The sequence below is a fragment of the Zalophus californianus genome, chromosome 10 (genome assembly GCF_009762305.2).
Source record: "Zalophus californianus isolate mZalCal1 chromosome 10, mZalCal1.pri.v2, whole genome shotgun sequence".
NCBI lineage: Eukaryota > Metazoa > Chordata > Mammalia > Carnivora > Otariidae > Zalophus > Zalophus californianus.
In genome coordinates this window covers 54276054-54292698 of record NC_045604.1, presented here as the reverse complement: position 1 = coordinate 54292698, position 16645 = coordinate 54276054, and the positions used below count along the sequence as shown (strand labels likewise).

General features: G+C 34.4%; 1 protein-coding gene across 5 annotated transcripts in view; it reads left to right on the top strand.

The window, feature by feature from the left end:
- The window catches only part of SUCO (SUN domain containing ossification factor), an 89686-nt gene that overhangs the window by 44810 nt on the left and 28231 nt on the right, over positions 1-16645 (top strand). For 3 of the 5 annotated variants that reach the window (XM_027611415.2, XM_027611418.2, XM_027611420.1), the window contains 6 exons: positions 7143-7250; positions 8852-8957; positions 11075-11095; positions 11282-11337; positions 11828-11919; positions 12401-12466. In XM_027611415.2, the coding sequence (XP_027467216.1) occupies positions 7143-7250; positions 8852-8957; positions 11075-11095; positions 11282-11337; positions 11828-11919; positions 12401-12466 (449 nt within the window). Of the gene's footprint in view, positions 1-7142; positions 7251-8851; positions 8958-11074; positions 11096-11281; positions 11338-11827; positions 11920-12400; positions 12467-16645 lie in introns of those variants that run through there. The other 2 variants (XM_027611416.2, XM_027611421.1) reach the window with 2 other exon arrangements.

The window sequence follows — 16645 nt, the reverse complement described above, 5'->3', positions numbered from 1 at the left end:
AAAGTCGCTGTTCCTGTAGATTATCTCTGTTCCTTTATAGTCTTTGTTGCTTTTTGGTCTCTTTTTCCTGCTCAGAGGGTCCCCTTTAATATTTCCTGCAGAGCTAGTCTAGTGTTCATGAACTCCTTAATTTTTGCTTGTCTTGGAAACTCTTCATCTCTGCTTCTATTCTGAATGACAACCTTACTGGATAGAGTATTCTTGGCTACATATTCTTCCCATTTAGCACATTGAATATATGCTACTTTCTTCTAGCCTGCCAAGTTTCTGTGGACAGGTCTGCTGCTAACCTTATGTGTCTACCATTGTAGGTTAAGGACGTTTTGTCCCTAGGTGCTGTCAGAATTCTCTCTTTATCTTTGTATTTTGCAAGTTTCACTGTGATATGTCTTGGTGTTGACCTGTTTCTGTTGGTTTTGAGGGGAGTTCTCTTTTCCTCTTGGACTTGAATACGTTTCCTTCCCCAGATTAGGAAAGTTCTGAGCTATAATTTCTTTAAATAAACCTTCTGTTCCTCTTTCCTGCTCTTCTTCTTCTTCTCCTGCTCTTATGATACGGATATTATTGTGCTTCATGGAATCGCTGAGTTCCGTAAGTCTGTATTCATGATCTACTAGTTTTCTTTCCTTCTTCTTTTCATCTTCCTTATATTCCATAATTTTATCTTCTGTTACCACCTGCTCGTTCTTCTGTTTCTTCCCATCCTCATTGTGATTACATTCAGTCAGTTTTGCAGCATCTCATTTGTAGCATTTTTTTCCGGCTTGACTAGTTTTTAGGTCTTTTATCTTTGCCACAAGGGTTTATCTGGTGTCTTCTATGCTTTTTCAAGCCCACCTAGTATTTTTTTTTTTTAATTAATGTATTTGAGAGAGAGAGAGAGAAGGCACAGGGGAGTGGCGGGAGGACAGAGGGAGAGAGCAGACTCCCCACATAGCATGGAGCCCAATGTAGGGTTCGATCCCAAGGACCCTGAGATCATGACCTGAGCTGAAATCAAGAGCTGGCTGCTTAACCAACTGAGCCACCCAGGCGTCCCAACAAAATATAATTTTTTTAAACATATTTACAATTGTAACAAATAAATAGCTGCTCAGAAATGAATTTAACAAGATATATATTACTTTCATGAAAATTTTTAAAAATAATCTTAACTGAATGACATTAAAAGACAAAAGGATATGTCCTGTTTATACAAAAGAAAACTCAATATCTGAGTCATCTGAATATTCAGTAAAATCCCAAACAAAATTCGACATGACATTTGGGGAATTCAGGCTAAGTCTGGGATTAATAAGAAAAAAGCAGAAGCAGAATAGCCAAGATGGTCCTGAAGAATATGATGCAAAAACTTGCCCTTCCTGATACTGTGGTCCATAAAGCTAATGAAAGTGTGGTGTTACTGCAGGTGGTGATAAACTGACAAGTGGAGCAGAACAGGGAGTACAGAAACAAACCCATGCTTATAAGGAAACTTTATGATAAAGGTACATTGTAAATTAGAGGTAAAGTGTGGAACTACTGAATAAAAATGTCAGATCTCTCTGACATTTAAAAAAAGAGAGAGAGCTTAAATTTTTAAATTCTAGAGAAAATTTGCCTTTCACCCTTAGGTTTTTGATCCCAGTGGAATTTTTTCTATATGGTGTGTAGGAGGGATTCATTCTTCCCTCCTCATTTTTCTGTTAGATAATTTTTTTTAAATCAGGCTTATCTTACCAAACAAATCAGAGCACACCTAATTAAAGGTCCAAGCACTCCCCACTGCAAGCAAGAAGGAACTCTGCAGAGGACTGACCTGTGGGAAAGAGCAGCCAAACACAGCAGCAGAGTGCACACAGTGTACACCAGAAACACTTCCTGAAGTGCCAGGCCCCAGACAGTGTATGACCCCTTAATACAGCATTACTCTCAGGAACAGGAAACATTACAGGCTTTCATAATATGCAAAAGACAGAAACCTAGACAAAATGACAAGACAGAGGAATTTTCCCCAAAAGGAATATCAAGAAATCACAGCCAGGGATTTGCTCAAAACAGTTAATAAGGAGTGTATCTGAACAAGAATTTAGAACAAGAGTCATAAAAATACTAGCTGGGTTTGAGGCGCCTGGGTGGCTCAGTCAGTTATTGGCCCGCTCTTGATTTTGGGCTCTGCACTCAGCTGAGGAGTCTGCTTGTGGATTCTCTCTCCTCTCCCTCTGGCCCTCCCTGTGCTCACACTCATGTGCACGCTCTCTCTCTCTCTCAAATAAATCTTTAAAAAAATTACATTTTAGGGTGGGGGGATGAGTTAGCCTGGTGGTGAGTATTAAGGAGGGCATGTATTGCATGGAGCATTGGGTGTTATACGCAAACAGTGAATCGTGGAACACTACATCAAAATTAATGATGTATGGTGACTAACATAATAAAATTTTTTAAAAAATTACATTTTGTTGTATATAAATGTCCAGTTTTTTATAAACATCTTATATCCAGCTATCTTTTTATATTCTTTTTCTAATAATATGTAGATTTACTTTGGGATTTCTATGTAGAAAATTATAGCTTCCCTACAAATCTTTCTTTTTTAAAAAAATTTTAATCCTTTTCATTGTATTTTACTTTCTTTTTGTCATTACATGCTGGCAAGGTCCCTAAGAAAATTGTGAATAGAAACAGTGATAGTAGTCAGTGTCATCATCTTCCTTATTTTGGAAGCATTGCTTCTAATCTTGTACCATTAGGTATCTTCTAAGTTTGGAACTCAATTATAAAACCATCCCGGCCTATGGGAAGATACTAATTTTCTTTTAAGGGTGTAATTTAAAAACTAAGTAATATGTTCACATGGTTTAAACCCAAAAAGGTATTTCAGAAGGGTAGGGGAGTTACAATGAGAGATATTCTTCCAATCTCTGTCATCCATCTTCTTATTCAGTGTTAAATTCTTAGTTATCTTTTTAGTTTCTTTATGCAAATGTAAATGTAAATTTTTATTGATCTCCCTCTTTTCACAGAACTTAGTATATTATACACACTATTTTTCACCTAGAGTTGAATTTTAACTTAACAATATCTGGTCATCTTTCTTTGTTTCCTTTTTCCTTTTTTTTTTTTTAAGATTTTATTTATTTATTTGATACACAGAGAGGGAGAGAGTAAAAGCAAGCAGGGGGAGCATCAGGCAGGGCAGAAACAGGCTCCCCACTGTGCAAGGAGCCCAATGTAGGGCTCGATCCCGGGACCTTGGGATCACCATCTGGTCATCTTTTTATTTTGTTCATAGAAAACTTTTTCATTCTTTTTGATAGCTGTATAAAATTTCATTATATGCTTTTACCAATATTCAACTAGACTTCTGATGGCGGATATTTGGTGTTTTAATCTTTTGCTGTGGCAGACAGTGTTACTTATAAATAAGCTTGGGCATGTACTGTTTTGTACTGGTGTGAGTAGATGGGAATGTTTTTAAACTACTTTTAAAAGAAATAGGGTTTGGGGCGCCTGGGTGGCTCAGTTGTTAAGCGTCTGCCTTCGGCTCAGGTCATGGTCCCAGGGTCCTGGGATTGAGCCCCGCATCAGGGAGCCTGCTTCTCCCTCTCCCACTCCTCCTGCTTGTGTTCTCTTTCTCGCTGTGTCTCTCTCTGTCAAATAAATAAATAATATCTTTAAAAAAAAAAATAGGGTTTGATTTTGATAGCTGCATAATATTCCATTGTATATGTATACCACATCTTCTTTATCCATTCATCTGTTGATGGACATTTTGGCTCTTTCCATAGTTTGGTATTGTGGACATTGCTGCTATAAACATTGGGGTGCACGTACCCCTTCGGATCACTACATTTGTATCTTTGGGGTAAATACCCAGTAGCGCAATTGCTGGGTCGTACGGTAGAGGTTATGTAGTATGGTGAGTGCTGTGAATTGCGTAAGACTGATGAATCACAGACCTGTACCTCTGAAACAAATAATACGTTATATGTTAAAAAAAAAAAAAAGATAGTAAGAAGGGAAAAATGAAGGGGAGGAAATCAGAGGGGGAGACGAACATGAGAGACTATGGACTCTGAGAAACAGACTGAGGGTTCTAGAGGGGAGGGGTGTGGGGGGATGGGTTAGCCTGGTGATGGGTATTAAAGAGGGCACGTTCTGCATGGAGCACGGGGTGTTACACGCTAACAATGAATCATGGAACACTACATCAAAAACTAATGATGTAATGTATGGTGATTAACATAATAAAATTTAAAAAGAGTAGTTATAAGACTAGGTTTACTATTCTTGAGTTAGTTTTAGTAAATAATTTTTTTCTAGGAATTTATCTTTAATCCATTTTTGAAGTTTTTGTAATAAAGTTGTTGGTAGTATTCTTTTATTGTTTTAATGATTTTTTAAAAAAATTCCTAATATTTTAATTTATGTCTTCTCTCCACAGACCAGTTTGACTTTATTGATTCCCTCTATCATGTCTTTTTTTTCTGTTTTGTGGATTTCTGCTTGAAACTTTAGTATCTTATATTTTCTTTAAGTTCAGTCTATTGAACTTAATTGTGTATACATTAAGGTTATAAATTTCCTTCCTAATTGTATCAACTAAATTTTGATACATGGTGTTTCATCATGCTACTCTTGTGTTTAGATCTCTGATCTTTTAAAATTCCTGGCCTATAAATAATTAAAAGAAGCATATTGAAATTGGGTTTGTCAACTGTTATATGTAGTTCTATTAATTTGCATAGAATATTCTTTGCTTCTAAGAAAACATAAAAAATGAGGCAAAAAAATGAAAGAGCACTTTAAAATCAACTAACTGAGGAATAATTACATACCTGCTTATATTTTATATATTATGAGGCTGTTAAGTGCATACAAGTTTTAGAATTGTTAAATCTTGGTGAATTCCCTTTTTTCGTGTTTTTTTAATCTAAATTCAATTAACCAACATATAGTACATCATTGGTTTCAGATGTAGAGTTCGATAATTCATCAGTTGCATATAACATGCAGTGCTCATCACATTGAATTCAATTTTTATACTTGGTAATACATTTGTTTGAAAGCTCATTTTTTCTGATATATAGCTCATATCTTAGAAATGGAGAACATTGTATGCAAAAGAAAGGTGGGGGAGAATTAGCATTTTATTTTCTTCTTAATGCTCTTTTAGATTTATTTTCTTCGTTGTTAATAATAAACAAAGTCTGAGTTTGATTTTCTTTAGTTCCCTCTCCCAAAGGTGTTTTGGTGGTGTGGGATATGTTTAAGCTTTGGAGCCAGATAGATAGAACACTTAAAGGACCCACACACTTTCTGTCATGTTCCTTTGCCTCCTCTAAAGGTGTTGTCCCTGCCTGCATTGCTGAAATGATTTATTCCTACCACATTCTCTTTCCAACCTGTAAGGTGGGAGAAAGCAAATGGAGAAGTAGCAGCTCCCTTTTAAGGGCTTGACCTGGAAGTTGCACTTGACACTTCTGTTCACAGCCCTTCACCCTGAACTAAATAACACAGCCAGCCAAGACTGAGAAGCACAGTCTTTGAGGTGTGGCCGTAAGCTCAGCTACGTTTGGGGAGGTGGTGGGAGGGGGCCTCTTACTAAAAGGCAGAAGAGGAGACTGTGAAGTAACCAATTAATTTTTATTGAATTGTTTTATAAAATGGAGGTAATGTTCTTTGCAGTTTGGTTGTACGAATTAAGTCAAAGAGTGGATATAAATCATCTAACATAGTATCTGACCCAGAGTAAGCATTCAGCAAATGTTAGTTTGCTTCTCTTCATGAGCTTTTCTCTGAAACCTGATTGTTTTTGCCATCTGCTAGAACTTGGTTCTTTTGCTCTCATAAATTAAACACATATGTTAATTTTAATGCTCTTGATTTATTTCATTGTCAATATATTGGTACAGTAACTACTTTTTGAAAGTATTGATTAGAGTGCTAGATGTCATGAGTATTTCTTTTTTTGTTGTTACTTATCTTACATTTTTTAAATTTTATTATGTTATGTTAATCACCATACATTACATCATTAGTTTTTGATATGAGTATTTCTTTTTCCCAAATGCCACACTGTGCAGTTTTATTTTACACACATGGCACCATATTTGTAATTCTTCCTAAGAAGCAGTGTTTTATGGCATTTTTCTGTGTCCATAAATATAGGTCTCTGGCATCATTTTTATAGAATAGCTTTATTGAGGCATAATTGACATAAAAATATATTACACATGTAAAATAAACTGCAACATGTCAGAATGTACAGTTTGATAATTTTTGACATTTATACATCTATGAAATTATCACCACAATAAAGATAATGAACATATCCACCTTCCTAAAATGTTTTCTCATCCTCCTTTGTAACTTTTCCTTCCTAACTCCTGTGCCCCTACAGCAATTACAGATCTGTTTTCTATCACTATAAATTACATGTTCTAGATTTTTATATAAATGGAATGTATAGTTTTTTTTTTTTTAAGATTTTATTTGAGAGAGAGACAGCACGAGCAGGGAGGAGGGGCAGGAGAGGGACAGGCAAGCTCCCCACTGAGCAGGACCCTGAGACCATGACCTGAGTTGAAGGCAGATGCTTAACGGACTGAGCCACCCAGGTGCCCCGGAATGTATAGTTAATAGTAAAATTTTTAATGCCTTTTGGTATTTCATTGTTTGGGTGGACCATATTTGAATCCTCTATGCTAATAAACATGTAGGTTGACTATTTCTCCCTGCTCTTATAAACTGTGCCTTGCTATATTACAATGTATATACAAGGGTGAATGTTTGGAGCTATATGTCCTTGGATAAATTTCTAAAAGTGTATTGCTAAATCAAAGACTGTGGTACCCCTTGAGACCATGTATATGCCAAACTGCCCTCTAGACTAGTCACTTTACATTTTTGCTAGCTCTCCTTAGTGAAGTCATTCCTTCTCCAAGAATTCTTTGTCATTAAAAAAGAACCTTTAAAAAAGTATTGTAGGACAAAAGCAACATCTTGTGTTATTATAGTTATCCCACCCCCCCAACTAATGATATGCTTGGGAAATAATGAGTGACTTAATGGAAGTCTAGTTTATGCAAACTGTTTATGTTTAATATGAACTATTATTTTGGTTGGCTTATCTCAGTAATTGTCTTGTGTTCTTTTTAAAGGTTTGTTATTGAACTTTGTGAACCAATTCAAGTAAAACAGCTTGATATTGCAAATTATGAATTATTTTCTTCAACTCCTAAAGACTTCCTGGTTTCTATCAGTGACAGGTAAATGCTAAAGCTGCTTTCTACAAGTTTATGTTGGATCTCCAGAATAAAAATTTTAAGATGGGTCACTTTTTAAAACTTCATTTTATTTTTTATTTTAATATATCAATTTGTAAGAATGTAATAATACTGTAGTATTAGGCACTTGCTAATCAACTTACTTTCATTAAATCATATAGTGTTTATAATAACATGATATTCCTTTATAAGGTGAGGAAACAGATGAGGAAAAGTCACATAATATGTGAATTGGAAAATCAGAATTCAAACCTAGATCTGTCCTTATTTTTAATTATTATGATCTGTTGCTGCCAAACATTTCTTTAAAAAGTTATTAAAAACTTTCATGAATACTTCATTTTATATATCATGAGGCATATTTTTGTTAAAGTATAATTTAAAAATTTGTTACGTGTGTGTGATTATGAAAGAATTAACATAAGGAATTTGATAAAGAATCACAATCCATTCAATCAAAGATAACTTAGCATCTTAATATATTCCTTCCAGGCTTTTCTATATATTCATATATTTACTAATCCTATTTAAAAAAATCAGCTTTTACTGCTTATATCCTGATAATATCCTTTTGCCTTTTAAACACCATTTAAAAATTTTTGAGTATAATTAACATACAATGTTACATTAGTTTCAGGTGTACAACATATTGATTCAGTAATTCTCTACAATAAGTATACCATTTTTAATGAATGGTTTATATTTTCCCCCCACTGGAGGTGTTTACTCATGCAATAAATACTTTTTGAGTGTCTCTGATGTGGCATGTAGAATGCTGTTATTTATTTAACCATTCTTCTGTTGTTGATCATTAATGGTTACCCACGCTCTTCTTCCACCTCACACTCTGCACTGCATATATGCAGTTATTGAAATTAATTCTCAAGACCTCTTGAATTCCATCCATTTTTCACCTAATAACCTTGTTCAGATCACTTCTTTTTCTCTAAGCTGTAATTTTCTTATATGTCAAGTGGACATACCCAGCTTTAACAAAGTGTTTTTTTGTTTTAATAGCACTCCATTACTTTGAGGGATTTTTAAAACACTGTAGTAAACAAAAATAATACTTTAAGGCTTTTATGTTTGATTTTCTTTTAAAGATGGGGAAACAGCTATGTAAGATCTGTGAAATTCTAGTCTAATGATAAAGGATTTTTTGTTTCCCTTTCCACCAGCACTTTTATTTGTATTTTATATCATCACACACTTCTTACTACATGAAGTGTAGTACCTGCTTCCAAAACAATCTCTTGGCTACTCTGTTTTAAAACCTCCAGTTTACTTGGAAGCCCAAGAAGCCATTTTGGTCCTACTTTTTGTCTTCTCCTTTTCTTGTTTTCTCTTTGATAATGGTGTGAGTTTTGCAAGATATTCTTTCCCTGTAAAGAGGAACTTGTCAGAGTTTAGTTGGAAAAGAAAATGCATTTCTTCAACTCAATAGTTCACTATTTAAACTGTTAAGTGAGTGTGTGCACCTGGAGAGGAAAAAATTAAACAGGATGTATTTTGAAGATGTGATGGAACCTCTCAATATGTGGTTTGTGAATTTTAAAAAGAATGTTTATATTTATATTTCCTAGATATCCCACAAATAAGTGGATTAAGCTGGGTACTTTTCATGGTAGAGATGAGAGGAATGTCCAGAGTTTCCCTTTAGATGAGCAGATGTATGCAAAATATGTGAAGGTAATGTTTATACCTACAGGACTATGTTTTATAATGAAAACATACCTATTATTCATACGTTTTTATACCTGACCCCACCTTTTTAGAAATCATAAAACTTAAGAGGAAATTTAATGCAATATTCTTTTTGATAAAATGATTCTCACTTGCATTTATTATTTTATGAAACAAATATTAATACATTCCCTTTTGTATAACTGGAAACTTAGGCTGATTGTTTTGATATTTGCAGCTCTGATGAAATTTCAAAATTTTTTTAAAATTTTATTTATTTTCTCAGTGGGGGGGAGAGAGGACACAAGCAGGGGGAGCAGCAGGCATAGGGAGGGAGAAGCAGGCTTCCCGCTGAGCAGGGATCCTGATGCGGGACTCGATCCCAGGACGCTGGGATCATGACCTGAGCTGAAGGCAGACACTTAACTGACTGAGCCACCCAGGCATCCCTGAAATTTCAAATTATGTCTTAGTATTTTTTTGAGTCTTAATGTAAAATGTCATCTTCATGGTATCATGTCTTTCTGTATTTCAAAGTCCAAATCATTGTTAGTCACTGAAGTCTTTAAAGCAGGTCTGATTTTTTTATTAGAATCTGATTCTTAGATCGTTTTAATTTTAATATCCAGTTATTTGTCTTACACCTATTGCCTTTTCTGTTGTATATTCAAGTGAAATATTCTTTGTCCAAATACCAATTTCAAGTAAACTTTTAAACACTTTTATTCAGTATTTCTGCTGCTTCCTCCACCAATGTAGAGAATGAATTATTTACCAAAGTAGAATTATCACTCTCGAATTGGATTTTAGACAAAATACAGGAATTTCCTACTCCTCTCCTCCCCTTTTTTTCTTTAAAATAATAGCACACCTTAAAGTACCACTGTGTTTTGGAATGATAGCAGCTCTGATTTCTGTCTTCTTTAAATGTGAGAACTTATAGCTACCTGATCGTCCTCTGGGATTTTACCGTCTGTGTCTTTTTTAAGCATGTATTAAATTGGCTTCTATGAATGGGTAAACTTGTAGTATTCCTAGTCTCAATATAAAAATGCTAAATTCTATTTTTAAAATACAGTTGATATTCTCAGTTAATGGTTCAACAGTGTTCAGAAAAATGAAGGTATATTTTCCATTTCTTTTAAACAATTGTTTCATGACCTTTTTATATGGCAGTTTCTACACTGTGATAAGGAAAAATTTTTTAAATTATTTGGCAGGTGATACAATTAATTTTACAATTAAGGCAACCCACCTGTTAATGAAATAGTTACAAGAATTATTCTTCATACCATCTTTTATTAATAATGGCAGAACATAATTTATTGGTGGTATAAAAAGTGTCATTTCCTACTTGGTTCTTTTTATGGTGGGACACTATAGAGCATCTTGATGATGACTATTCTAAAAAGTTCTTTTTGGTAGCATTAATTCTAAAAGGAAAAAACATTTAATTCTAATTCTAATGTCGATAAATATATAAATTTATGTGGGTTTTCCTTATCCCAAAACTAAACCCAGATATACGGTCTACTTTTAATAGCCTATATTTTAAAAGTGGATTGATATATATCTTTTAGTTCTGTAAGTTATACTTGAAATAATATAGTATCCAAAAAATTCATGCTTTCCCTAAAAAAATTTGTATACAGTATGGTACAAGAATAAATACTATTTTATATTATGCTACTTAATCTTTTATCAATATGTATGTACATGTGTATATCCACATATGTATTTATATATATATATAGGTATATATGTGATACATATCTATAATAATTGAATTAGTATAAGACACAGGTTGTTTCTAGTTACTCTTTATTACTTTTAGAATGTTTTTATTCCTGACAGATAAAACAGCAGCAATGAATTTTAGGTTATTCAGCTTAACCTTAAAGTTAATTTCCTTACAGTTAGATTATACTTTCTAGCTGTGATGGTAAAAATTTAAACCATTGATTTGATTTCTGCAAAGAAATAAGAGTACTACAATGTTATCCATCACAGTTCATTGCTTTCTATAGTTAAACAATATAATTTACAAATATTAAATGTTGCCTATAGCATGTTATCCAGACTTTGGAACTGATTTCTTTTTCTTTTCCTTTCTCTTGCTTCAGATGTTCATCAAGTACATAAAGGTTAGCAACCTTCTCTTTTGCAATATTGAATAACAGGGCATGGCATATTACTGCATGGCAAAAAAGCAAAACTTTACAATTACTGATTTTTGGGGATATGAGGACTTTATTTTTAGAAATGTTATAATGAAAGAAACTGCATATATTGTTAGATAATCTCATGTGCACTGTGCTTTTATTCTTTAGGTAGAGTTGGTATCACATTTTGGATCAGAGCACTTTTGTCCATTAAGCCTTATAAGGTAATACAGAACAACAGACACTTATTGAGTGATTTTTTTTTTTAAAGTGATACACAAAAATCCCAGGATATTTAAAGTGAAGAAATCATTTTCTCCTGTGTGAAGTTAATACCAAAGAAACATAAGCTGTTAAACCCTTCTTGTCCTTGAATCTGTTTTAGAAAAATGTAAAAATTTGCTCTAAGAAAAAATAACCATTATGCGTGTCTGGCCTAGCTTGCTTGCTGTTTTGCTATGATGATAGTATATGGAAAATTCTTAGACTGATAAAACTGGCCATCAAATTTTTAAATGCCTTAAATAGAAAAAATTTTAATGGAAACAGTGGATGGATGACTACAGTGTAAGAAACAGTCATTATTTTGGAGTCCAAAAGCTAATGGCCCTCAAAAAATGACCAAAGTTAATGTATTTTGTCATTTATTATGAAGAGATGAGTCTTAACAATTTCATTTTATTTTGAAAGTCTTTAATGCAATGTTGTTAATAGGGTATTTGGCACTAGTATGGTTGAAGAATATGAAGAGATTGCTGATTCCCAGTATCAGTCAGAACGTCAAGAATTATTTGATGAGGACTATGGTAAGTGACTTTAAGACATGTGACTATTATGTATATTTTTTTGTTTTTTAAAGTAATAGCCTGAAGGGATAGGAGAAGGTTTTATGACACCCTCCATTTCTACTTTATCAAGTCCTTGTTTTAAAAGATCTTAAATCATAGCCTGAAAAATAGAATTTTCCCCTTCCTCAATTTTCCTATAAGTGAAATGAAGACATTTATCAGGGGTTGGTAAAGTACATGGAAAACTTAATAAAGTCTTATAAATGTGATTAAAATTCGGTAAGCAGTGGAATTATTTTCCTTGGCTTAAAACATCTGTTTGATAAATGGCTTCTGAATCTCATTTTCTTTTTGTGAACATGTTTTAGATGTATAGTGAATATTTATTATAAAATATGCTTTAAACAACAGCTGACTTTGACAGGACATAATTTGAGCTTTTAAACATATTATTGAAGATAGTTCTCAGTGTAATTACCTTCATTTTCTCTTTAAACAGATTATCCTTTGGATTATAATACTGTGGAGGATAAATCCTCAAAAAATCTTCTTGGTTCTGCTACAAGTGAGTATTTGGGATTTTTCTAGACACTATTAAAATATTTCCCAACCTTTTTCCCCCCCCTGACATATGTGGATATTTTGTTGCGGTATATGGTTTGGGAAGCTCCTCCTCCCAATGTTTAACTTGAGTTGAAATCAAAGATACTAGCATTGAAATGTATTTCCTTAGGGATAAAATAGGAAGGGTGAATGAAAAGAAAGAGGAGAGGAAAAAATGCAAGCACAAGTTGGTTCTTCTACCCTAAGTGCTTATATTTTTAAGCAGATTCCTTAGAAGAATGGGCTATGAATTTACTTGGGGAAAGAATTATTAAAGAGCTCCAGACCATATAAGTAGAAGTATCTGGGTAGTCATTCTAGATGGGAAGGGAATTCGAATGGTAGTTCAGAGGTAGTAGGCATCAGTGAAGTCTTAGCAAACAAGAAATCCTTGATCTATGGATGTGATTAGTTTCCTAATTAATTACAAATATAAAGGCTGTTCTTATCCATAATAATAATGATTCTCAAGCAGGAACAATAATAATAATACACTCTTTGTAAACTAAAGAAATAATGTCTAAGATACTAGTAGTTTAGTTTTTGTCATGCCAGCCTATTAAATTCTGAACCTAGTGGTAAGCTGGCTAAGGAGACTCCTGGAAAGACCATTACCAACTGACACTTAATTTTTATTGTTATAATTCAGGTAGGTATATTTTAATGGTTGTTTTTGGTTATTCGTAAAGAACATAAAATACTGGAAGGGGTTTTGTTTTTATTTGGAGATTAATGATTGATTATAATAAAAGTAAATCTTTGTAAAATCAATGACTAATTTCTTGTGCCTTTCCCTTGTTGCCCTTAGTGAGTTGAGTTGCTTCAATCCCAGTCTCATGATGTACATTGTCTTTACACCTTTTTAGGTTTAATCAATCAGTGGTATATATACTTAGGTAGATATTTTGTATAGCTACAGTATATGGAGCTAGGAGTTGCCTCTGGTTTTTTTCATCTTTTATTTTTTTTGTTCCCTTCTTCCCCTTTTCCTCTCCATAGAAAACTAGTCCTCAGTGTGCTTTTTTTAAAAATTTTATTATGTTATGTTAATCACCATACATTACATCATTAGTTTTTGATGTAGTGTTCCATGATTCATCGTTTGCATATAACACCCAGTGCTCCATTCAATACATACCCTCTTTACATCACCAGGCTAACCCATCCTCCCACCCCCCCTTGCCTCTAGAACCCTCGGTTTGTTTCTCAGAGTCCATAGTCTCTCATGGTTCGTCCCCCCCTCTAATTTCCCCCCTTTATTTTACCCTTCCTACTATCTTTTTCCTTTTTTTTTTTTTAACATATAGTGTATTCAGTGGGCTTTTTAAGGCATAGGGAGAATGCTAAAAATACCTGTAGAAGAGGAACCCTTTATATAATATGTAACTTTGTTGCATATTAGCTCAATATACTTTGTTTCCCTCTATTGCTAGTCAACTGTCTATATATTAGTGACTACTTTTAAGTAGGATTCTTAGCTATCTAGTTGATGACTTCATTCACTGCTATGGGATATAGTTTTTTAGGAGTGAAAACATGCTGTGTTATCTCTCTGGATATTAATATTATTGTTCATGTCCTTAAATATGTATTAAAAATTCTGTTCTATGTAGTAATCATCATAGCTCACTGATGTTATATTAGTTAGCTGTGTGTAAGCATTGTTATTTTATGGAGTCAGAAAATAGCCCCAGACTGAAAGATCTCTAGCTTCTGATGGTTGCTGGAGAGGAAGGGGCACCTTGGGGAAGTGTATGCCTTACCATAGTTGTAGGTAAAGGAAAGTCCTGTTAATATTCTTGGTTTCTTTTTCTGTATTCTTACGGTATTAACTCCTAGACAAAACCTAGTTTATATCACAATGGAGGGCATTTCCCTGTTTGTAATCACTTCTGTGACCAAGGTATTATTTTTATTAATTAGATAAAGAATCTTCTTTATATCCCACTTTTGGGATCTTTTTCCTCAAAGATGTGTTTTTTGGTAACATATCATTTATTTTTCTTTTTATGGATCTTCTATTTACCTTTCAGTGTTCTAGTGTTGAAAAAATTTGTTTAGTGAGAGGGAGGGAGGGTGGGAAGATGTCAGCTAAACCTAAATACAGTAGGGTTTAAAAAGATCTCCATCTCTTGAAGTTTCAGAAAAAGAGGCCATAGTAGCTGGCAGTGATAAGACTTTGGTGTCATAAAGGTTATAGACATGACCTAACACAGCTGTGTTCTGTACTTGTCCTTTTGAAGAGTCTGGGACTGTTTCTGAGCCTGACTTAAATCCCACCTCCAAGGTGGTATAATATTTAAGGAGTAAATAACAGAGTGGAATCAGGCCAAAGAGCTAGTCTCTGGCACTGAAATATCTGAATTTTATTATCATCATCACACTTTATGAATTAGCTTGAAATTGGCCAATTTTGAACCTGATTTACTTTTTAAATTTAGATGGTGGCACCAAAACAGAATTCTGTGGCTTGGGGTGGCTCAGTTGGTTAAGCTTCTGCCTTCGGCTCAGGTTATGATCTCAGGGTCCTGGGATCGAGTCCTGCATCAGGCTCTCTGCTCTGCGGAGAGCCTGTTTCTCACTCTCCCTCTGCTGCTCCCCGTGCTCTTCTCTCTCTGTCTGTCAAATAAATAAAATCTTTAAAAAAAAAAAAAAGAATTCTGTGGCTTTAATCTTTTTTTTTTTTAAGCTGGGGCAGAGGGAGAAGGAGAATCTTTTTTTTTTTTTTTTAAGATTTTATTTATTTATTTGACAGGGAGAGAGAGAGCACAAGTAGGCAGAGAGGCAGGCAGAGGGAGAGGGAGAAGCAGGCTCCCCGACGCGGGGCTCGATCCCAGGACCCTGGGATCATGACCTGAGCCGAAGGCAGCCACTTAACCAACTGAGGAGAAGGAGAATCTTAAGCAGACTCCATGCCCAGCACAGAGCCTAACATAGGGCTCGATCTCACAACCGTGAGCCAAAATCAAGAGTCGGACTCTGAATTGACTGAGCCACCCAGGCGGCCCCCCACCCTTTTTTCCCTGTGGCTTTAATATTAATACAAACTCCCTTTTCCTTTTGGTATTGAGCAGTTAGTAGTTACAGGAAATACATGTCACCAGAGTACATTGATTCTATTGGAACTTGGTTGTCAAAGAGCATACATACTGAATGTTTGGACATTCTTGACGTTATGTAATTTTCTTAACTACCAAAAAGGGAGAAACTACTATGTTAGAGAAAGCAGCATTCTTGACTTCGTATATATGCCAGTTATGGCAGCTCTTCTGCTTGATTCTTTTATTTACATTCTTTAACCAGAACATTTAAATATTTTACTTCAACAAAAAATTCTTAATATCATTCTGCTTTCCTTGTACTTTGTCATGTGGATATTCCAGACCACTTTCTACTTTGATATTCTTACAAGTCTGCCTTTACTTCTGAATATGGTCTGCATTTTGTTAGAATCGCTTAAAGGCCAGGTTTCTGTGTATATGTTTAAGACAAAATACAGTTTTTGTGTTCTCTTACATCAAAGTATTTTTTATGAATGTCTGTATTTTATAGATCTGGAAGGAGAAGTGAGAATGAGGGTGGGCATGCAGCAGAGGTATCTAAATACAAATGGTAGGAAATAGTTATTTTGTTGGTTTGTCTTGTTATGTTGTAGCGTAGGTAGTTTGTTTTCCATATCAAAAGGAGCCTTAGTGTGCTGGAGACTGAGTGTAACATGTTGATGGTCCCTGGGGAGAATTTCATTCCTAAAAGAATGAGATTGGATGAATAGTGCCCAGCTCAAAGATAAAGGAGTTGGCTAATCTGGGAGAAATTGAGGACAAATGTCTAGCTTGGTACTGTATTCCAAATTATTACCTTAGCCTATTCAGAAGGTGTTAGTGGCCACATTATGATTGTGACAAACTATCATGTGTTTGGATGCAAATTGGGAATGGTCAGAATAGAATATACACAAAGCTGCTTTCTCTCAAAAGACAGAATAAGACTACATTTGGCAGTGTTCTGTGAACAGAAGCAAAATTAATTTTTAGATGGACTGAGAATGTAGAAATTTGCCAAATTTTGCTTTTGTTACCAAGTAGCCCCCTGAAATGATGATAAATAGTATTTGTAAATGAAGGATAGTGTAAATCTTCTT